The 22,126-nt window shown below is 53.7% G+C and overlaps 1 protein-coding gene across 1 annotated transcript; it reads right to left on the bottom strand.

Annotated features, from left to right (window-relative positions):
- Positions 1–2,941: 2,941 nt before the first annotated feature.
- On the bottom strand, positions 2,942–13,125 carry EPOP (elongin BC and polycomb repressive complex 2 associated protein). The gene has a single exon (XM_080369921.1). It carries the CDS (start codon positions 10,505–10,507, stop codon positions 8,264–8,266), a length of 2,244 nt encoding a protein of 747 aa, XP_080226047.1. The 5' UTR covers positions 10,508–13,125; the 3' UTR covers positions 2,942–8,263.
- Between the last annotated feature and the right edge of the window lie 9,001 nt (positions 13,126–22,126).

Below are 22,126 nucleotides of genomic sequence, written 5' to 3' on the forward strand. Positions count from 1 at the left end.
ACCCCAATGCACCCCGGGGGTCCTATCCAGCCTGCACTCACTATCCCTGCACCCACACTGTGCCCCCCCATCCCCCAGCGCAGGCAGGGCTGGTTGGGGGGGGGGGGGGGGGGGAGCAATGCTGGGCAGCCCATTACCAACTGAAAGGGGCTTTTCCCCCAGCCCCCCGCCCCGGGCAGCACAGCTGGATGAGCCACAGCTGGGGGGAGCACAGCTGGTCTGGCCCCGGGTTCACAGAGTTCAGGCTGCCAAGATTTTAGGGTGAGATAGCGAAAGCTGACACCCAGTGACACCCCCCCCCCGGCTGGGCCAACAGCCAGCCCTGCAGCCCCCCCACACACACACACCTCGTTAGGGAGCCCCATGGAGGGGGGGCAGCCAGGTGACACCCCCCTTCCAGCCAGCCCAGGGCCGCATCCTGCCCAGCCTCACTCCCCCGAGGATGCTGCTGGCCAGGCGGGGCTGAGCCGGGCAGGATTGATGCAGCTGGGGCTCCCCGGTCGCCTCCTTCTCCCCCAGCTCCCTTGGTGCCTTTTCCTCTTCTCAGTCCTAAAAAAAAAATGGAAATAAAGAAGAAAATGGGGGTGTCGTGGCATCATCCTGCCCCCTCGCCCCACAGCTCTGCCAGGACCTGTCCCCACTCAGGACACACATGGGGGCCCAGCTGCCACCCTCAAGTGACACAAGGTGTCCCTGGGTCAGTCGGGGGGGGCAAGAAGCTTTCATGCATGATGATTTCCCTTTCAGGTCAGGGGATCCCACCTGGATAAATTCAGGGGAAAATGGGAATTAACAGGTGGGAAAAAATAATAACAAATATGCAAGAATGGGAGTTGGAGGGGGGGGGGGGGGGCTCCTCTTCAGCAAGGACCCTTCTGCAGGCACACAGGGACGCGGAGCAGGAGAGAAGCAGCCCCATCACATTCCCGCATCCCAACCCCCCCCTGCTCCCCCCAGCCCCCCCCCCCCCCCCATCTGAGGTCCTTCACTTCCACACACATTTACGTATTTCTGCGTTGGGAACCGACGGGGACCACCTGAGCGCTGGCCCAACAGGGGGAACAGCAGCAAGGGGGGACAAATCCCCAGCACCCGCAGCTCAGAATAACCCTTTTTCCCAGAAAACCACCTTGGCTCAGGGTTTTCCAGCCCTGGAAGCAGTTGGGGAAGTGCTGGGAAGGGGAGATGGCAGCATCCCACATCCCTGCCAGCCTCCCCACGCTCCCACTGGCCTTCAGGGAACGTGCTTCATCGGAGCGTCCTGCTCCCGAAATCCTGACCTCGGTGGCTTTGGATTCACTTTTTTCTCCTCGTTACTGATGTTTCTGTTTATGCAGCACTGGGAAAAGCAACCCCAGCATCTGCACATGAGATGCTAAGAATTCCATAAAAATACTCAGAGCTAAGCATATAAAATTATAAACCTAACAGCCACATTTTCATGATTTCCACCACCCCTTTTTTTTTTTCCCCCCCACCCCACCCCAATGTAATCTCTAATGAGAAATTAAGGAAAAATATGAAAATAACCCTCAGCTTAGCCCTTAATTGCGAGATTTTTCTCGTGTCAGAAGCCACAGGCAGCGGAACGTGGGCCTCAGTGCTGGGATCCAGCACATTTCAGGGCACATCCCGATGGATCACTTCTTTTTTTTTACGACACGCCGCTGACATGCAGGATCCCAAGTTTCCTACGCAACGTCTTCAGTTATTTGGGGGGGTGGGTTTAACCACTGTAACGAATGGTTAATTACAAGCAGTCGCCCAGGCGGTTGCTGGTATTTCCAGCTGATTAAAAGGGTGGACCAGCCCAGTGTGTAAAACTGTAGGAAAAAAAGGGAATTTCAGGTGAGCAGCCCGGTGTGCGGGGACCCCAGCGTGCAGAGGGGCCAGATCCTGCTGGGGGAGAGGGAGCAGATCCCGGCATGCTGCGGGGCAACTGGGGTGAAACGGGGGTAAAATGGGTCAGACCACAAATAGTGCCCTGAGCCACCCACCCCCTACACCTCCTGGGACCCCCAAACCTCTCGTGAGGGAGAATCCCCTGGGGGCCAGCCCCGTTTTTTGGGACCCCCTGGCCCCCCTTTACCCACACCCCCAGCCTGGATGCGGCTGTATGGGGATCAGTCCAAACCCGGGATCTTGGGGCACGTGTCCCACCCCAGTCCAGGATGGGGGGCACCACAGCCCCCCACCAGCCTGAGCAGGGCCCCAAAACCTCTTTTTTTCTGACAAAAACCAGGCAAAAGCCTCCCCCGGATTTTGGGGAGGGGGGGGGGAGGATGAGCATAGTTTCCCATATGGCCTCATTTAGGGTAATTTCTTTCAATTGCTAAAAGCATAAACTCCACCTATTGAGTCCGTAGATTTATATGGAACAGCTGAAGGATCCTCCAAAGCGCTTTGTGGGCTGGCTGGGAGGGCCGGCTCCCACCTTCCAGAAAGGTTGGTGGATAATTTATTTAATTTTTTTTTTTTTTTTAAGAGCAAACTCATTTTTTTGCCCCTTTTTTTTTTTCCCCCCCACTTTTTTTTTTTTTTTTTTTTTTTTTAGGAGGGAGATATTGATAACATGGGAGTTAGAAAGAGCCTCATAACTCACAATAAACCCTTGTCCATTCTCTCTATTGACTACATGTAAACATGGTAAATGAAAGGCCTTTAGTGACACTTAATCCCTCACCCCCTCCCCACTTGGCCCCCCCCCCCAACCTCCTCCCTGCCCCCAGCCCAGCCTGCCCTGGGAGGGGGTTACGCTGCTTTTTTTCTCACAGCTTGCTGTTTTACTGAGCCCCTCCTCTGCTATCTAATTTATCATTAACACCCTGACACTAAACTAAATAAATGCAGCAGCTTCCCTCTGCTTCCCCCCACTTCCCCAGGTTCCCCCCCCCCCCCCTCCTCCCCAGATTTTTGGAGTATGAACCAGCAGCTTGGGGGGGGGGGGGGGCTGGACTCAGAGCCCCCTCCCTGACAGGTCCCTGTAGATAATTAACGTCATTATTAAATTACCTTCTTTAAAAGATAATAATAATAATAATAGCAGGGTCATTTGGCTGCGATTAAACCCGGTGGGGTCTCGCCGAGGTCGCTGCCTCCTGCTCGGGCTGCTCCCAGGCTTTGCCTCTGGAAATTTTAAATGTTTTTAAAGAAGAGTCATTTTAACTTGGATTCCTTTCTTCCTTGCCAGGGAGGAGGAGGGAAAAAAAGCTGCAAAGAGATTTCGAGCCCCACATTCCGGCTTTGCAGATCGATAGTCTTGGGTAATTTGGGTTTCAGTGATTTTTAAGGGATGAGTTTGTGGGGTTTTTTTTCACCTGGCCTCCTGCAGAAGTGAGGTCATCAGATGATTTTGTGGCCAATCAAATAATACCTAGTGACTAATTACAACTAATGAGGTTCTGACTGGGGGTGCATTTCGTTTCTCTTCCCATTTTTCTTGCCCTGGAGAGAGAACCCTTCTGGCTATGAAAGTGCCGGCTAAATGCTTCCCGGGTCAGAATTTCCACTTTCCCAACCCGTATCCCAAATAACAGACTTTAAGCCCTTTTCAACACATTGCACAGATCAAAACCACTTCTGGTCTTCGTGTCGCTGATCTACGCTGGGGTTTGTGTTTGGAGCCAGCCCTACCAGTGCTGCTTCAATGGGATCTTCCAGCCTTTGGCCGTGTTTTCCTTTGGCAGAGATTTAAAAATATATCTGGAGCGCTCCTTCCATGAGGGGCACTGACTCCTGAAATAGAAACACATGTTTGGGGAACAGTCTCCAGCCTACAAATTAGAGGGAAGGAGCTATTGATCGCTGATTAAAATGTGTCTTTGAGGCAAAGTTTGTCCACAGCAACCCGTCACCTACACCCCAAAGCGGCCGAGCACACGCGTGTGTGACCCCACACGACGGACACGCACGTGTCCCTCGGCCCATCCGTACAGAAGAGGGGGGGTGGGGGTCGGAGCCATGCAGAGCCCGGGATGTGGCCACAAACACATGGGGACACGCTCAGCCAGGCAGACACACCAGTGGGCCAGCACGGAGCCGGCACATGCGTCCCATGCGTCCCACGCGGGTGTGGGGCACAGGAGGGTGCCAGGCCCGTGGGTGGGTGCGAGCAGAGGAACGTGCTTCCCCAACCACGTTAATAAACACGCACGGCCAGATGTGCGCGGCCACAGCTGCGTGCAGACCAGCGGCACAGGCTGATACACGCAAGCACACGCGCCACCTCCGTGGGTGCACACGCCTGCACACACACATGTCCTGGGTGCACAAACACCCCTCTCCCCACCCCACGCACCAGCACGCATGGGTGCACACCAGGCAGCCCCCAGCCCCCCACCCCCACCCCGCTATCACGCACCCACAAAAAGGGCCAAATATCAGCTAGTTCTGTCAAAAAAAAAAAAAAAAGTTATTTATTTCTCAGCCTAGATTCCATATTGCACGCAGGAATTAACACTTTCATCGTCATATACTTACAACAACTTCAAATAAATAAAGGTACAGTAAATCTAAACAGAAAGCCCAATACACGGCTGGAAAAGGCGCTTTCCTCCCCTGGGTGATTATTTTTAATTGCATGTTTTAGGCCGGAGCATGGGGGAAAGGCAGCATCGGCCGCTGGATGTGCCCAACCCGGGGAAGTAACTCCCCTCCCCTTCGGCAGCACCCCTCAAAAATAAATTATCCCTGGGCAGAAGCACCCCTGGATCCAGGGGGCCAGCGGAGAAGCACCCCTGAAGCGAGCAACATTTTGAAACCCACAGAGGAACGGGAATTTTTCATCCAGCAACGCAAAGAGAGAGCAAAGGTCCCTGAAACCCCCAGCCCCAAAATAAACCCTTACAAACCGTGAGTACAAAGCACCACACCGTATCCAAGCTGAGATTTTTCCTGAGTCTAAAGCAGGCTGCATTTTTAAAAGCAGCGCCCTTTCATAGAAGTTTTCTTTATTTTATTTTTTTTACAAGATACTTTTGATTTTCTCCTACCTAGACAAAACATTTTCATGGAAAAAAAAAGAAAATATTAGTTTTTTGCTTCTTTTGCACCCGTTTGGAAATAAAGCAACGTCACTAATGTCATTATAAAGGTGCCTTTCTATCCTTGATGCTGTCCTGGCCATGCGAGTTGATCTTTTGCTTAAAACCAGAACTACTTTGTGTCCCTCGAACCGCTCCCTCCTCCCGGCCCGCTGTGTCCCGCAGAGGTTTTGCTTCTTCCAACCAACTACCCCTTGGGTTTGTCCATTTTTTAAGTCCAAACCAGGCTACTTCAGCTAACACTTTGGGTTTTTTCCTTTTTTTTTTTCCCCCTCGATTTACTTTGGATGCATCACCCCCACACACACTCTCTTGCTAAGAAGATTACCTTTTTTTTTTTTTTTTGATCGCTTAATTTCCTGGAAACACATTTCAAAACAAATGGGAGGGGGGATTATTGATTATGACAATTATTTTTTGCTGCAAACGGGATGGTTCTGCTGCTTGAGGAGCCTTTCGAGGTGTGTTTGCGTGTAAAAGTTTTGAGGTATTTTGTATTATATTCACAGCCCTGCTACAACCCCTGGCATTATATACAGATATCTATACCTATGCACGCACTGGGGGCGAGCAGATAAAATACGTACGGGCACGGAACGGCTGCGTGCGTGCACACATCTCGTGTATTAGTAGCTGTGTTGTCCGTACACCCACACGTACATACGCATCTATACGCGGAGATAGATCTCCGTGGAGCTGCACAGGCATGGGTGCCACCCCCACCCCACGCACCCACTTTCCGAGGTGATTATATCCCTTAGAAAATATTCCTGAGTTATTTGGCTGTTACTGCCCGCGGCAGATGGAGTTGCAGAGTCTGGGGTTTGCTGCTTTTTATATATATATATATATATATATATATATATATAATTTTTTTTTTAGCATTCATTTCCAGCACGGATCTCGGGTGTGCTGTTTTTTTTCTCCCCGGTCTCCACGGGCGCGGAGCTCGATCGTCTGCTTTGTCCCAGCGACCCGCCCGTAGTTTATTTTAAATTTTTTTTTTTTCCTAGAAAATACATTTTTAACCCGGATCGGATTCGCGGGCAGCGATCGTGCTCCGTGCTCGGCAGTTCCAGGGAAAATGGGCGCGTTTCCCCCCCCCCTGCCCGACGGGTCCCGGGGGGGGGGCAGGCCGAGGGGAGCAGGGGTGTTACGAGGCAGATTCCCCACCCCCTCCCCTTTATTTCTTGATTCCTGTGTGCGCACCCCGAGACAGCGATGCGGAGGCAAAACTCCCCAAAATCGGCTTTTCTCGCTCCTACACACGCGCGGGGTTTGGGTTGGTTTTGGGTTTGGTGGGGTTTTTGTTGGTTTGTTTTGGTGTTTTGGTTTTTTTTTTTTTGTAACCGTCCACGGCTACGGGTGTAAAACCTGACTGTTTCGGAGACAGAAGAAATCCCCCTCTTTTGCTCAGCATGGGAGGAACGGGAGGTGGGGTGAAGTAAACAAAAAAACGCAGTTAACCAAAAGACAAAACCGCTAAAAACCCAAGGAAAACAAACATTGCTTTTAGCAACAATTCACCATCTCCAAGAAAAACAGCGCTTAATAGATACAAAATACGCTTGACCTTAAAAATGTCTTTTTTTTTTCTTTTTCTTTTTTTTTTTTTACCCACTGATGGAATTAAACCAAAAAAAAAATCAAACTGGGCCGTGCCAGACTGGAATATTTTCTTTTGAATTCGGCGATGGTTCTCCTTGCCCTCCCCATTCCCTTCCCTTTCAGCCAAGGACACTGAAGGGATTTTTTAGTATTTTTTTTTCCGGGGAACCAATTTTTGCAGGACTGTGAAGGAAAATTAGAAATCCCCGAGCGGGCACTGCGCAGTCCCCGGCCGTGGGCTGCGAATATTTTTTGATGCAAAGAAGGGGGAGAAAAAGAAACACACACATCCACTCCCCCCCCCCAAAAAAAAAACACAACAACAAAACCAAAAACCAGAAACCCCCCCACACACACATCAGCTTTGATTTGCCCAACGTTTGCAAAACAGAGGGGACTTCAGAGAGCCCGTCGGGCTTTGATGCCAAAGCGGGGTGGAAATCACATCAGAAATAGTCAAAAGAGCCAGTTACAAAGCCACTGGTTTGCAAGAAAAGTTAAACTGGGATATGATTTCCTCTGCAGAGGAGAGAGACATTCCCTCCGCATTCTTCCCCGCATTCCACTCCGGAGCTCGGGAGAGATCAAATTGTCCATCTGTACTCGATCGCTAATGCTCCTGGATCCTATTTCTTGTGCCTGTAAAGCTTTTACAGGCCTGCTACCTTCAGGCTAGCGGAGTTGGGGTTATTAGCCAGCAAACAACTCACTTTTTTCTTTTTTTTCCCCTCTTTTTTTTTTTTAATATACGTGCAGCAGTTTCAAATAACTTCCTCTCGAAGCTTCCCGCTTTCTTTTAGCAAACAGAATTTCTCCTGGTCTTTTTTTTTTTTTTTTTTTTTTTTTTTGCAAGTTTGGTGTTTTCATCCTGTCTCTTAAGTAGACAGAAAAAAAAAAAAGACATTGCTATTAATACAGTTCTTTGGAAGAGCTGCTCCCAATTTCGCCGGGATTGACTCGGACCGAAAAGGGGTGTTTATGCTGCGTGACATCATTATTTCTCTCTGCGTGTGATTATTATGAGTTTAATCCAATGTATTTATGGAGGAAAAGGGAGAAATTAGATCTATTCTTTCCTGGGTTTCTTGGCATGAGGAGGGGGGGAGGCAGGACGGTCGGGAAGTGGGAGCCCCTTCCCTCCGACATCCCAAATCCCTTTGCTGGGAATAACCCGGGGGAGGGGGGGGGAGAGGGGGGGTCCATCCGCCACCCCCTGTCTTTGAGTTCGTGTTTTAGCTTCGTCCTTAAACTCATCGCGCAACCAAACGTTGGACCCTGGCACAGACATGGCGGGGGGGGGGGAATCCCCCACCCACCCCGGCCAGAGCAGGCGACCCCCCCACGTCTCCCCCAGCCCAAGCCGTGCACACACTCACTCGCTTCCCCCCCAAAAGGCTCCCGCACCCCCAGGCCCCCGCCCGGCGCCCCCTCCCCGCCCGGGACCCCCCCGGCTCAGGCGGTGCCGGGGCTCGACGGGACGGCGGGACCCTCTGCCCCTCTCCCCACCCCCGAGGCACCCCGGCCCGGCCGCTCCCCCCTCCAACCCCCCTCCCGCCCCCCCTGCAGCTCTCATCTGTTGCATGTAAACCTTTCCTCCGGGCCGTGCGCTGTCCTTAGGGATCCTCCAAGCTATAACCTCGGAATTTGAGGCTGGGGGGCACGGGGATAGCGTTGCCCCCCAGGTGCCAGCTCCACAGCGGGTGGGTTTTGGAGAGGACCCAGGAGTTTTTGACCCCCAGGGAGGAGGCAGGACACAGGTCCCCATCTTCCCCCACGACCAGGGAGGGAATACAGGGGAAGTTGCCCATGAGGCTGAAGGAATTCCGAGGAGGGGGCGGCCCGGCGCTGCCGAGGCGTTTGCAGGGAGTGTTCCCCTTGCTGGCATTCCTCCTGCGAGTCTTTTGTGGCCTCCCTTTGGAGGAGCTCTGCTGCCTTTCTGCCTCAGCGCCTCTGGCAAGGCGTCTGCGCTTGGCATTCCTTTCCGAGCCATTGCCTTTCAAAGCTTTGTTTGACAAGGTGCAGGGGCTCTCTGCTCTTTTGGAGCCGGGGGGTTTGAGCTCTGCGGCTTTACAGGGCTCCGCTCTCCCTCCGTGCCGCAAACTTTTCCCGTCCAGGTTGAACCCTTTGGCGTAACACCACAGCTTGGATTGCCGGATCAGCCGGTCAAAGTGCTCCCGTCGGGGCTCCCCCGGCCCCCCGGGGGGCACCGGGCCGAGGCCCCCCGCCAGCTCCTGCGCCGGGGGCTGCGGGGCCGAGCCCGGGGCCGGCGCTGGGGAAGGCGCTGGCCCGGGTAAAGCTCCGCTTTGCCTCTCTGCCTGGTCACTGGGGCCTAACGAGGCTCCATTGTTCGAGGCATCTTTGTGCAAATCCTTCCCTTTGGCGCAGGGCTCTGCGTCCCCAAAGCCTCCCTCCTTTTGTTGCGGATCCCCCCCAGGGGTGCTGCTCGGGGAGGGAGGGGGGGAGGAGGAGGAGGAGGAGGAGGAGGAGGAGAAGGAGGAGGAGGAGGAGGAGGAAGGGGAGGCCTCCTGCTTTGCGTACAGCTGCAGCTGGGCCCCCGAGCCCAGGGCTGGAATCGGGCTCAAACTTTCCAAAGTTGATGCTCGCAAAGTCCTGGCCCAGAGCTGCTGCGAGAGGAAGAGGAGGTCGGGGTCGGGGCGCAGGGCTTTGCCCACGCTGGGGGGGGGCTCGGCGGGGCGCTCCTCGCCCAGGGGTTCCCGGGGGGGCTGCGGCTGGAAGCGCGGCAGAGCCGCCTGCCTGTACCGGGTGCTCTGCACCGAGTCCCCGCTGCACAGCGAGCTGCTCTCCGACTCCGAGGAGCTGCCTTCCTCGCTGCTGCACGAGCTGTCCCCTTCCTCCTCCTCCTCCTCCTCCTCCTCCTCCTCCTCCTCCTCCTCTTCCTCCTCCTCCTCCGACGAGTCGCTGGAGGTGGCGGGGCTGGACCCCCCGAAGTCCAGGCTGGAGTCCGAGTCGCTGGAGTAGCCGGCCGAGGTGCCCTGCCTCTTGGAGCCGGGGAAGCCGGCGGAGCGACCCTTCCTGCCGGCCGCCGGCCCCTTCTCCGCCGGGAAAAGCCCCTTGGCGCAGCAGGGACCCCGCTTGCGCCGGCCCGGCGGGGCGAGCGCGGCCGCCTGCGCGGCGGGATGCGCGGCCGCGGGATGCAGCAGCGCCAGGTCGCGGGGGTACCCGGCCAAGACGCCGGCGAAAAGCTCCCCCCCGCGCCCCGCCAGCCCGCAGCCCCTCCGCCCCCGGGGGGGCTTCTGGAAGGCGGGGAAGGCCCGGTGGAAGGGCTGCGGCAGCAGCGCGGCCGGCGCCGAGCGCGGCTTGGGGAAGGCGGGGGGCGGCCGGGGGTGGCCGGGGGCCGCGGGCGCGCAGCAGCCGCCGGCTCTGCAGGGCGGCAGCAGCTGGGGCCGGGGGCAGGGGAAGAGCTCCCCCGGGTCCGGCAGCAGCAGCTGCTCCCTCCTCTTGCTCTTCCTCTTCCTCTTCCTCCGGCGGGGGCTGAGGCTCTTGCAGGAGGTGCAGAGAGCCTCCAGGTCCGCCTTGGAGATGAGCGAGCATTTCACCGCGCGGGTGGGCACCGAGTTGATGGCTTTGAGGGTCCGCAGCTCTTTGAGATCGCAGCGGCGGCTCTTGATCTTTAAGGTTTCCATCTTCTTGCTGATGGTGGTCCTGGGGATATCCTTAAACAGGTCGCTGAGAACCTGGGCCAAAGCAAACATCTGGGTGCCATTGATCTGTAAGTATCCCAAGTTTATCCCTTCGATTTCTTGATAGCCAGCATGAAAATCCCCCGGCCTGGCTTCCCCATTGTAATCCATGGTGGCTGGAACAATTCCGAAGGTCCCTTCGCAGGTCAGGAACATTTTGCAAGGAGCATTTACTTTGTCTCTTTCAAAGGGGGCATTGAAAATAAGGACATATTTGTTTCCACTCCCTGATCACACACATCCCTACCCCTCCGGAGAGGTGGGGGAAGGGGGAGGGGAGAAAAAAAAAAAAAAGGGGGGGGGGGGAGAAGCCAAAGCAGTCGATCTCCCTTTCAAACGCTCCAGTCAATGGTTTGCAACATCTTCCAAACAGCCAGTTCCTCCGCCTGTACCGGGGCTTGACTCCTCGTCTTCCCCCTCCCCAGCAAAAAAAAAAGAAAGAAAAATAAAGAAGTCAAACATCTTGCATCCTCCAGGCTCCCCGCGGCCGGCTCCCACCCCGCGGCCGCGCACCCCACCTTCTACTTCAAAAATAATAATTAATCTCTTGGGGGGTGTGTGGGGGAGAATCAACAAGCACAGCCCCCCCCCCCCCTTTGCTGTGCGAAGCCACTGAGATGCTTAAGCAAACAAAGCTACTGATAAAGGGGGGGCGGAAAAATGGTGGCGGAGGGGGGGGGGGGGTCTGGGAGGCGGGGGAGCCCCGGGGCTCCGTGCGGCTTCCACCTTCCCCGGGCTCCGCACTCGCGGCCCCGCCGCGTACGGTATATCCTGGGGAACACCCCACCGCGCCGTCCCGCCGCCCCCTGATTGGGCACCGGGGCCGTGATGTCACAAACCCCAACATCTCACACGCGCACCCCCGCGCAAGACCCCGCGCAAAACCCCGCGCAGCCCCGCGCACCCCGCGCATTCCGCGCCGGGCGCACCCGCGGCTTCACCGCCCCGACACCCGCCGCGCACAATAGAGCCAGCCCTGGGCTGGATATTTTTTCTTTTAAATATAAATAAATTTAAAATTACGGCGTATTTTCGAGGTGATGGTAGCGCGGGTGCCTCCGCTTTGTTTCCGCGGTTTAGCTGCTTTTTTTTTTTTTTTCCTAGGGGTTGTTTTATAAAGAGAGGTTGCTGCGCCTCCCCAAATCTGCCCGGATTCCTTTGGGATGGGTGTGTGTACGTATATATTTAATAAAGCGTGAAAGATATTACTCTAAGCGAGTTGTTCAAAACGATTGACTCCGCCACAATTCATCCTTCAACCCGGAGTGGAATGCTTATTAATTGCCAATTACTGTATTTATTATCTGGAATGAGCACGGGCTGGAGCGCGCTATCAGCAATAACATCGGCAATATGTGCAAATAAAAGCAATGCAAAGATATTTATATTCCTTTTTACTCACACACGTTCTTTATTCACTTCTCATCTTTTCCTTCCGAACTCTTGCTTTTAAAAAAGGAAAAAAAAGAAGAAAAAAAAAAAAAAAAGAAGGAAAAAAAAGGAAATTCTTTTGCATGCCTTTGCGCTGCTTAACTTTATTGCAAACTTTTTAAGTCCCGAGATTTCTTCGGTATTTGGTGGCTCGCTCCTGACTTACAGACGAGGCGATGTTTTCCCAAAAGCAGGGTTGCAAATTCCTGTCTCCAAGGGGGGGTGGGGGGGTGTTAAGGAAAAAGCCCCCAAAAGCCCCTACCCAGCCCGCAGCTCCATTGTCCCGTCCCCTCTATTTCTTTCTAAACCTGAAGCTACTTGAGCGAAGTGAGCTTCGAGAGAGGCTGGACCGAGGGATTTTAACTCCCTGCTCAGGAGGCTAATTTTGGGGAAACAGTTACCTCGGAAACCTTCCTGGGGGAAGGGAAGCTGCAGCCCTGCAGCGCATGCTGCTCCCTTTCAAGCTTCGTCTGTCTCCCACATGAAAAAGTTGCTTTTAGCCTTCCTCTGCCTTTTTTTTTTTTTTTTTTTTTTTTTGTGGTTCAAATGGCAAAATCTGAGTAATTTGATAATAATAATTTGTTAAACTCTATGTACGATCAACCGCAAATGATCCCGATTTAGAAACAATCCCAGAGGAGGAGGAGGAGGAAGCGCATTCCTGAGTGTGCGTGTAAAAAAATTTAAAATAACTCCAACATCGCCTTGAATTCGGGAGTGGGGATCACCTGATGTGATCACCGGATCACCCGGCCGACAGGAAGGGGGGCTCCCGGTGCCAGCACCGGTTCTGCTGGGGGCAGGTTTGCTGCCGGGGTTCCCCCCTCCCCAGCACCCATGGGCGCACAGCCCCCCGCCCACGCTTGGCCTTGCTGCGGGGGGGGAACACCCCGTTTTCTCCATCTGGCTGCACGAAACCACCACATTTCACCCTCGTTTTCCACAGGCGAGAGTTTCCTGTGAGTAAAGGTCTGCGGCCAACACAAACACCAAATTCCTCTTTGTTTGGGCAGAGGGGAGGGGGGGGGGGGTGTTGCATCGCGATGGACGGAAAGTGGCTACTACAGCTTGTTGCGGTGGCTACCGGCGTGGCTCGCTGCGAGGGACAACTACAAGCCCTTGCCTGCGAGCCAGCCGGGAGTTTCCCTTCGCAAATCGGAGGGAGATCCTGGATATTTCGCTTTCCACATCGAGCCAGAGCCATTTTACCTATAGGCTGAGCTTTGCTCCGTGCCAGACTGGAGGAGGGGAGCGAGGGGTGGAGGGAAGGGGCTGGCAGGGAATAGCCCCGGCCGATGTGGCTGATGCAGCCGCGGGGCTTATTGTGTGTGTGGGGGGGGGGTTAGGGGGTGTGTGTAGGGGGGTCTGGTAAAGAAAATATAAGTCCGAGCAGCGGAATAAACTGTTCCCGATCGCTTGTGGGGCTTTAGAGAGGAGCCGGAGCCCCCTGATCGTCGGCCAGGAGGAAACAGGGCTCAGCAGCCGCGTACAGGGGAATGTATGGATACGTCATTTCCCAGGAAATCTCTGTCAATAGGAGCACAAATAGGCAATATTTTGCCCTATGGATAAAGTTCAATATGGAATAGGCGTGTGTGTGCCTTGACGTCCCCATACGGACGCAGCCAGCTCGACGCAGGACATACAGATACTTTACAAATCTATATATATATATATCTCGGTGGCAGGATCCTGGCGGCCAGGGTGGCGGTTCAGAAATGCATTTTAGTGGCACCATAAGCGCTCTGTGTTTCTGCTATAGGCGCCCTTGCTGCTATAGGCCCCCCCCCCGCCAGGCAGGGCGCTGGGCAGGGGGTCTCCGCAGCCCCCCCACCGCCTGCCCAATGATGTATAGGCGACCCGGGTTTTAGCGTCCGGGGGGCTTTACACCTCGGGATGTTTGTTGTTAGGGTGGCTGCAGGCCTGAGGGGGGAATAACAACGGAATGGGATGCTCCATGGGTCCGACGTGAGGGCTGGGGGGCAGGGGGGCTCGGGGGGGGGGGGGAGAGGAGAGGGACTGCGCCGGTCCCTAGGGATGCTGGGTCAGAAAAGGAGCGCAGCCGAGGGACCTGGCAGAGGCTGGATCTGTATATCTGTATATTTGTGTATTTGTATATCTGTAGATTTTTGTATTTGTAGATTTGTGTATTTGTAGATTTGTATATCTATACATTTGTGTATTTGTATATCTGTAGATTTTTGTATTTGTAGATTTGTGTATTTGTATATCTATAGATTTGTGTATTTGTATATCTGTACATTTGTGTATTTGTATATCTGTACATTTGTGTATTTGTATATCTGTACATTTGTGTATCTGTACATCTGTGTATTTGTATATCTGCATATTCGTGTACTTGTATGTCTTTATATCAGTACATTTGCATATTTCTTTATTTCCCCCCCAGCCCAGCTCCTGCTCCCCAGGGCGGGGGGCGCTTTGCAGCCTCCCCCGGGGAGAGGACAATAACCCCTGGGTCCCCGCTGCACCCTTCACCCCTGAGGCATCCCCGGGAGTTTTTTCCCTCGTACCTGTCAGAGCTGGTTGTTTCCGCAGGAAGCAATAAAAGTTGTCAGTTATAGGGATATCCCCGTTTCCAGGGGATCCTGGAAGCGCAGGACATCCCCCACCCCCCCTTCCTCCCTCCCTCCCCTCTCTGGGGCAGCGGAGGGAGGGGGGTGAGGGCAGCTGGGAGCGAAATAAAAGCTGGGGGGGTTGGGGGGAAGGGAGCACATACTTCTCAGGTTAACCCCCCCCCACGCAGTCCTCGAGTGGGCTCAGCTCTAGCGAAGGGGCGGCTTGTGCCTGACACGGGAGTGCCCACGGGTGCAGGAGGAGGAAGGGGATCCACGCGTGTCTGTGGGATCGAATGGGACGGGATGGGGGGGTCTGTCTTGCATGGGTCGGGGTCGGATCCGCACCTCCCTGCTGGAGCTGCGGAGATGGAGCGCGAGCCGCTGCAAAACTCCCCCGTGGCCATGGGGAGCAGAACAGATCCCACAGGCTCCAGCTGGGGCTTCCCGTGGGATTTCCACATTGGTTTCTCGATGCCTCATTTTTTGGGGGGAGAGGAAAATAAAATAAAGAAAAAAAAATCCAAATAAGTTTGGGTTGAGACATTTAGGAAGAAGCTTTAGGGGCTGGGGGTCCTCTGTGTGGGGTGTACATGATGGGGGGAGGGGGGGGATGGTTTTGCTCCGACACCTCAAATCCCACCAGTGGCTCTTGCCCAAGTTCAGGATCCCTCACAGATAGTGGGCGAGGGGGTATCCGTGAGGAAAAAACAGGTGCCAGCAGGAAAACGGGAGAGATGCTGCTGGTGGGAGCTGGGACGAGGGCAGGGGGTGAGCAGGGAGGATTCACAGAGCAATCAGCACTTCGGGCGGGTGGGGGGGGGGGCATCAGATTTACCATGAAAAAAAGGATCAGATATTGACCCAACTGAATTATTTCGGTTGCAAGGAATCGTTTTATTTAGATTTTTTTCTTGTGAGAAACAAATCCTGGACAATGAGGTGGCCAAAATGATGCTGAGGTCTCTCCGTGCAGAGATCCCTAAAGCAAGGGGCAGCCTGGCCGTGCCCCCGCAGAGCAGCCCCCCCTCAGTAAATGCTCCCACAGTAATTCCCATCGGGAAACCTGCGTGGAAAGGCTGCAATTTCCCACCTTCCCACTGTTTGCTGGGGCAGAATGGGCCTAGTGCTCCCACCGGGAGACCCGGGCCCACAGGGGGGATGGAAAAGCCCTTTGGCTCCAGGTACACGGCGTGTTTTCAAGGAAAAGAGTGAAATTTTGAAAATTTTTTTTAGTTTGTCAAAGAGCTGCAGGCGGTCCACCGCACCGGGGGGAGCTGAAAGCCACCCAGCACCAGGCACTGGTTAAAACACCGAATATTTTGATCAGAGGCAGTCGCTCCTGACAGGCACTTAAGCTGTCCGGCAGGAAAATATTTCTACAAATCACTCAGTCCACTGACTTTTAAAATGGCTCTGGTACATTTTACAGACAGGGAACTGGAGCAGCAGACCCAAACCCCACCGACCCGGCCTGCAGGACAGATGGATGGACAAGCCAGAGCCAGCCCAGTGGAAAAAAAAATACTTTTTTCACTTTGGGGTGGTGGGTGGCTTTGTAACTGCCCCCTGACCCACCTTTCCACTGCCAGCAGCCAGGGGCTGAGAAAATGTGCTCAAAACCAGAGATATTCCCCATCATTCACATGGGATAGGGTTATTTTTCAGGATTTCTTTCTTATTTTCCAGTATTTCTCTCTTATTTTCCAGGATTTCTCTCTTATTTTTCAGAATTTCTCTCTTATTTCCCAGGATTACTGTCTTATTTTCCAGGATTTCCCTCCTTTCTTCTCCATGAGCAATCTGTGGATAATATTCAATGAAACCACTGGAAAATGTCTCTCCGCTCTCAATCTAAACTTCGGGCACGGTGCATCACTAATTAGTAATATTTCAATAAATCCTACTAGTCCTAAAATTATTTTTGAATGTATCTATTTATTATTTTTCATATTTATAAGCAGCTTCTGGAAAACCAGTGGCTGGGAAGCAGAGTGGAGCTGTGTATGTGCATGCCCGGGGTTGGGGTAATTTGGAGTGAATCTGTGCTGGGATGCACAGGCCGTTATTAATAGGCATTTGGTTCTTTTTGGATTTTTTGATTCAGGTACTACTGGGGTGCAAACCACAGCGGTATTTAGTGACAATTTATAAAGATGCAAACCCCGCTGCCCCCTCTTTTGTTTCAAAGTACAAAGGCAGATAAGTGGGTTTAGTTTGCAAATAGGTTGGGGCCATGCCTGTGGCTGCTGTGGTTCCCTGTAAAACAACATGGGGTTGGGGGGAAAGAACCACTGAAAAGAACAAACCAACAAACCCAAAAAAATGGAAAATGTGCAATCTGATGAAAACTGCAGGGTTTAAGCTGCCGCAGAGGCCTAGGAAGAGCAATAGATTGCATCAGACCAAATGGTGCTGCTCAGAGCACACTTAAAGCGTTTCGAGCCTTGCTTGGGGTAAACCCCAGGGATTTAAAGCAAAGTCAGGGCAGGTCCAGGGAGCAGATCCCGAAAGGATGGAGGATGAGCGGGTATTTCTTTCTGCAGCTGAGCTGTGCTTGCTCCGGAGCTCCTTTGCGGGGTTTTACTGGTGCGGGAGGAGGGTCCCAGCTCAGGGCATGAAACACGCACCCATCCTTCCACTGCCTTCAACCCCCCCAAAGGTCCCTCGTTCAAACTTTCTGCTTTATTTCTCTCTTTCTTAATAAAAAGCCTTTCACCATCCTCTAACAAAGAAACCACACTTTCTAGAGAGCAGCTGAAGGAAATTATACAGTCATAAACACTGCCGATTGGGGAAAAAAAATAAAATGTTTGTTTGTTTTCCTAAGCAAATAGAGCTAAATATTTCCAAGAGGGTTTCTTCTCCTGGAGAAATCCTGGTGGAAGAGTGTCCTGGTAAAGCCGGCAACTTTGAGGGATGCGATGGGAGGCTGGAAGGGGAGAACCTCCATTTTCCTGAGGTCTTCAACGAGCCTATTTTCCACCCGATTATTGAAAAGATTATTTTTGTGGTGACTGAGAGAAGCGTACGTCTTTAAAACAAAACCCCAAAAAACAACAGACTTCCAACAAAGAGGAAAAACGACTTTGTAGATGGAAGATTTCATGCCTCAGTCTTAAAGCCAGCAGAGAATTTGCATTATTCTTCTGTCGCCTTTTGATGTTTCCCATATTACATTGTGATTTGGTTGTTTTTCCTCTTCTTGCTTAATCCAGGCTCTTACTCCTTTTATACGGGAACAACTACCAATAAAAAAAAATTGCAGATCGATAAGTGATAAGCTCAGAACATTTTCTCTTTAACAAATTTCATCTGAAGAAATCTTAATTTGTGGCGGTTTATTTCCCCTCTTAAAATCTACCCCAGCTAAACCAGGGGAAAGTCTTTTATTATGTCTAACCCATTGATTTACTACTAACACAGGATTTTGCTCTCTAGTTCAGTTTAGAATTAAAAGAATGCTGGAGAATATTTTTGTTGCTAAGATAAGCTTAAACCAAAACTCTTTCTTGCTGTTCAATAAGCGCTGGTATCAGGAGAAATTAAAGGCAATGCAAGAAAGCCGCAATCTTTCAGCCTTTTTATAAGACAGAGAATGGTCTTGGATATTGCCTTTTCCCTCAAAGAGCATTTTATATTCTTTGGGAAACATTTATCAATTCTTATTTAAATTGCATTCATACCTACAACACTTATTCCTTAACTTTTAAGTGTTATATTTAAAGCAAGTATGATTTAAAGTTCCTCCGTGACAGACAAATACCCTTGGAGCATTTTTAAACTGTGTAAACTTTTATGTTGTCAAACTTTAAAAGGGAAAAAAAAAAATGCTGCTTTTTTTTTTTTTTTTTTTTTACCTTTTACAAAGTATTTCTCCTGCCTGTTATTGATTGACAAGTTTATTATTATTATGAATGGATTCTCCCATTTCCCAGTCCTCTTCAAGGCCTGATGTGGATTGAGAGCCTGACCAGTTGCTTATTGACCCATGATGGCTATACAATGACCCTGCTGCCCCCAGCCTGACCCTGGGACCCCCGAAGGACCCAGCCCAACAGAACAGGGCTCAGATATGCAAAGTTGGAGCTTTATGGGCTTTGGGGAGGGGAGGGGGAGATTGCAAAGTGGGCGAGGGTTTCATTAACAAAAATGTGTTTATCGTAAATAAAAAAGGCCAAGGGGCTGTTTAAAGGGACATGGCCGAAAGGATCCCGGCTACCTCCTGGATGGGGGTTGCTGGAAGCCTTGAAGCCCTTTTTAGACCAACACATGCCTAATTGGCGACAATAAAAGGGGAAAGGCTGACACTCGCTCTGCCGAGTTCCCTGGCTGCCTGGGTGATAGTAAGTACAGCTCGATTCCAAAAAGTAACCGAATTTGCTCAATTCCAAATTGCTCCTTTGAAGTGGCAACATCCTGAAGGGAGGAAAATAGGGAAAGCCGGAGAAAAATAAGGAAAGCCAGCGGAAAGGCCTGCTCCGCCTCGGCTGTTTTCTCTTCCCTCCCTAGGAGCATCCCTGCGTGCGGTGGGCTGCCTGCTGCTGCCATGGGAAGCCGGACCCTGGTTTTGTGCCGAGGTCTGGTGCTCGTACAATGAGAGGAAGCAAGGCCTTCAAGAAGGTAATCAGCAGGGACGAATGAAATAAAAAAAGGGTTAGCGTGGCTATCAGCATTAATATTCCCCCTCGGTCTTTTTTACCCGCTAAGTGAGGAAAGGAAGGGGAAAGGCATCTCCTCCTACGCCTGAAACGCAGCTCCTCTGCTTCCTTACTGTACAGAGGTGGTGGGCGAGCTAATAATTATTGGTGAGAGGTGAGAGATGGTATGTGGCCCAGAAAGGGTATGTTTTGTGAAACAGCACTTCGCTTCATTTCAGAAAGTAAGGAGATCTGCTCCCCACCCTCACTCCCCTCATTTAATGGAGATACAGTTGTTTAAATAATTTCCCTCTTCCCAAAACAAACGCAGGAGAATGAGAGCTCATTTTTTATCCTAATTGATGGATAGCTGAAGACAAGCCTTTGAAGAAAACGGCTGTCAACAGTGGGAGATACCCGGAGCATCTGGGTTAGATAGGTATAAAGCAAAGAGTAACCTGCATTCTTTGCGAGGCTGGATGCTCTCAGATTATAAACCACGGCGATTGCTTTTGATTTCACCATAAAAAACAACAGCAGCAGCAGCAGCAAGTTGTTCTGACACTCTCAAAACATCTGGATTGTAAAGTTTGCTGGTTTCTGGCAACAGCAACAATAATAATAAAGTCTCTTGCCGTACGGGCAGATCCCCAGGGTTTTTTGCCAGGGTTTCGGCAAGACCCGGCCGAGATGTTTGTTCTGCTGCACACAGGAAATGTACATTTATGTGCACATCCCAAACACCTCCCCGGCAGTGGCTGCGGGGGATAACATCCCAGAGCTCTGCCAATCCACCGAGAAAAAGCTCTTGCAATTCCTTGTCACGGGGCCCGTGCACCTCAAGGCAAGAAATAGCAGATCGAGGGGTGGTTATACTCTGTGTGTGTGTTTAAATAGTCTGAATTTTGATTAAAATCTTGGGTTAGGGGAGTGATTTTCACAAACCCTGGGATACAGGGCTACATGGGTGCATCAAACGCTCAAGGGGGACAAGGAGCCGTGGACAGAGGTGGCTGTGTGTCCTTGCATGTCCTGGGGCATGGCATGGTTTGTGCACACAGGGGCAGAGGTGTGGGGTCTCCATGCCCAGCACGACCCCGGTAGGAGCTGCTTTACCTGCCACCGAGCTGGATTAAACCCTGGAATTTGTGATGAGAAAAGTCACTGAAGGGCTGCGAGTTGTTCCCAAGTACTTTCCGCACCTCGCTCCACGTGCAGGGGAGCAGGTTGCATCTGTTTGTCTTGATTTCATTTTTCTTATTATTTTTTTAACACCGTGGTATGTCCCAGCTGCCAAATGGTTCTTGGTTTGGGAGACGCTGAGACCTAAAGGGAGGAAGGCACCGAGCTGGGAAACGGGAGAAAATATTTGGCATTTCACTCCAAAATGAACATTTCAGCTTCGGTTCCACTTTCGAGGAAGCGCCTGGCAGAAATGTCCTGCTCCGTGGGGAAAGGACAGCAGAGCCGGTGGCTGTCCCTGTGTCCCGTCCACGTCCCGTCCCCCCCACCCCGTCCCCTCCCCCCCAGGCAGCCCCTGCAGCCCCCAGCGCTTCGGGGGCCCCGGGGGGTCTCTCATCCCCAGATAAAGATGAGACAAAGAGATGCCTTCGGGGCCGCTCGCAGGTTGTCATCTGAAAAATCGAGGGAACGGATACCGGCAGGGGGACGGGCACCGGGCCTGGGGGGGGCACAGCGGGCACCGGGGGAGGTGGCTGCACCGGCCGGGGTGAGCGGCGATCGCTCTCGAGCCGCGGGGATGCGCAGGTCAGCGGTGGGGCCGGTGGGTACCGCGGCGGGGGCTGACAGCGGGGGGGCCGGCTGCCGGGGGGGTGTGTGGGGGTGGCTGCCCGGCTTCAGCCTGGGGAGGCCCGGCGACCGGGGGTGCTGCTGTGGCTGCGGCATCCCAGGACCCGGCTCTGCTCGCCCCGGCTATTCCGCCTCCTTGCACTGAATTTTCCCTTTGGTGCTGGTCAGAAGGGACCCCTTAAAACGCGCCCCCCCCCTCGCCCCCCGGTTGCTCCAAACACCGTGGCAGGAGGGTGCCAGCCGCCGAGCTCTGGGTGCCGCAGCCCCCTCCTGCCCTCCAGAGCTGGGCGTGAAAAAGGGGTGACAGCGGCGGTCCCCTTCCCCTGGCTCCATCCCTTCGTCCCAGCGCCCCCCTGTCACCCCCCACCCCCGGGCCACCCCCTCCCCAGCCCCGTCCCACGCTCGCACTCCCGGCACCGGCTCCCGAGCTCAGCCTCGCTGGCAGTTTTCGCCTTTGCCTCCGGCGATGCTTTTTAACTGCCCCAATAAATAATCAGAGGAGCCCCTGGGCTGTCCCTGTCCTGGGGAGGGTCTGTGCCCGCGGCTGCCCCCGCTCCCGGGGGTGGGAGGCTGGGGGGCCTTTGAGATGGGAGGATGCGGTGCCGGCGGGTTCTTCCCACGCCGCTGCCGGGCTCCGGCAGCCGGGCACTCCGGGGAACCCCTGCCCCTCTCTTCCCGGGGGATTTGCAGGGAGCCTCAGCTCCGAGCCGCCCCCTGAGGCAGAGCGAGGTCCCGGGGCGGGTTTTCTCTCCTAAACCCGGAGACCCCCAGGGGAAGCTCCGCTCAGCTCCGGCTGCCGGGATGGAGGGAGACCGGGATGGGGCGGGGGGATCGGACGGGCAGGGGACCCGAGCGGCGGATGGCTGGCAGGATGGCTGGCAGGATGGTTGGCAGGACACACAGCTGAGGAACAGCTCAGCCCCTTCCAGTCGTTCCCATTTCCCAGCGGTTTCACCCACCCCCCGACACAGCGGCCCCCAGCCCTGAGCCCCCCCGCTCGGTCCAGAGCCTGCCCGGGGCTGGTCCCCGTCCCTGCCCGTTCCCCCCGGACGATGCGGGTTTCCGGGCTGGGGATCGCCCGGCCCAGGGCTCAGCCCCCCACCCTCCCCGGGGGCAGCCTAGGTGGGTGGGGGGCGCCCGGCCCGGCGGAGAAAGGCGGGATGCGGGCGCCCCCCGGAGGTCTCCCCCCGCCAGCCCGGCCGCAGGGCACGCGTTTGGGGGAAAAAAGGGTATTTTTAGGCTTCGCCCAGCAGAGGTCCCCGGCTGCCTTCCCACGAGCAGCCGGGCACCCCGGCCCGGTGCCGCTGCTTGCACCCACC

Source organism: Falco punctatus (genome assembly GCF_963210335.1).
Source record: "Falco punctatus genome assembly, chromosome: 19".
NCBI lineage: Eukaryota > Metazoa > Chordata > Aves > Falconiformes > Falconidae > Falco > Falco punctatus.

Excerpts from the sequence above, each read along its gene's own strand:
- EPOP (XM_080369921.1), bottom strand. The coding sequence starts at position 10,507 with ATGTTCCTGACCTGCGAAGGGACCTTCGGAATTGTTCCAGCCACCATG.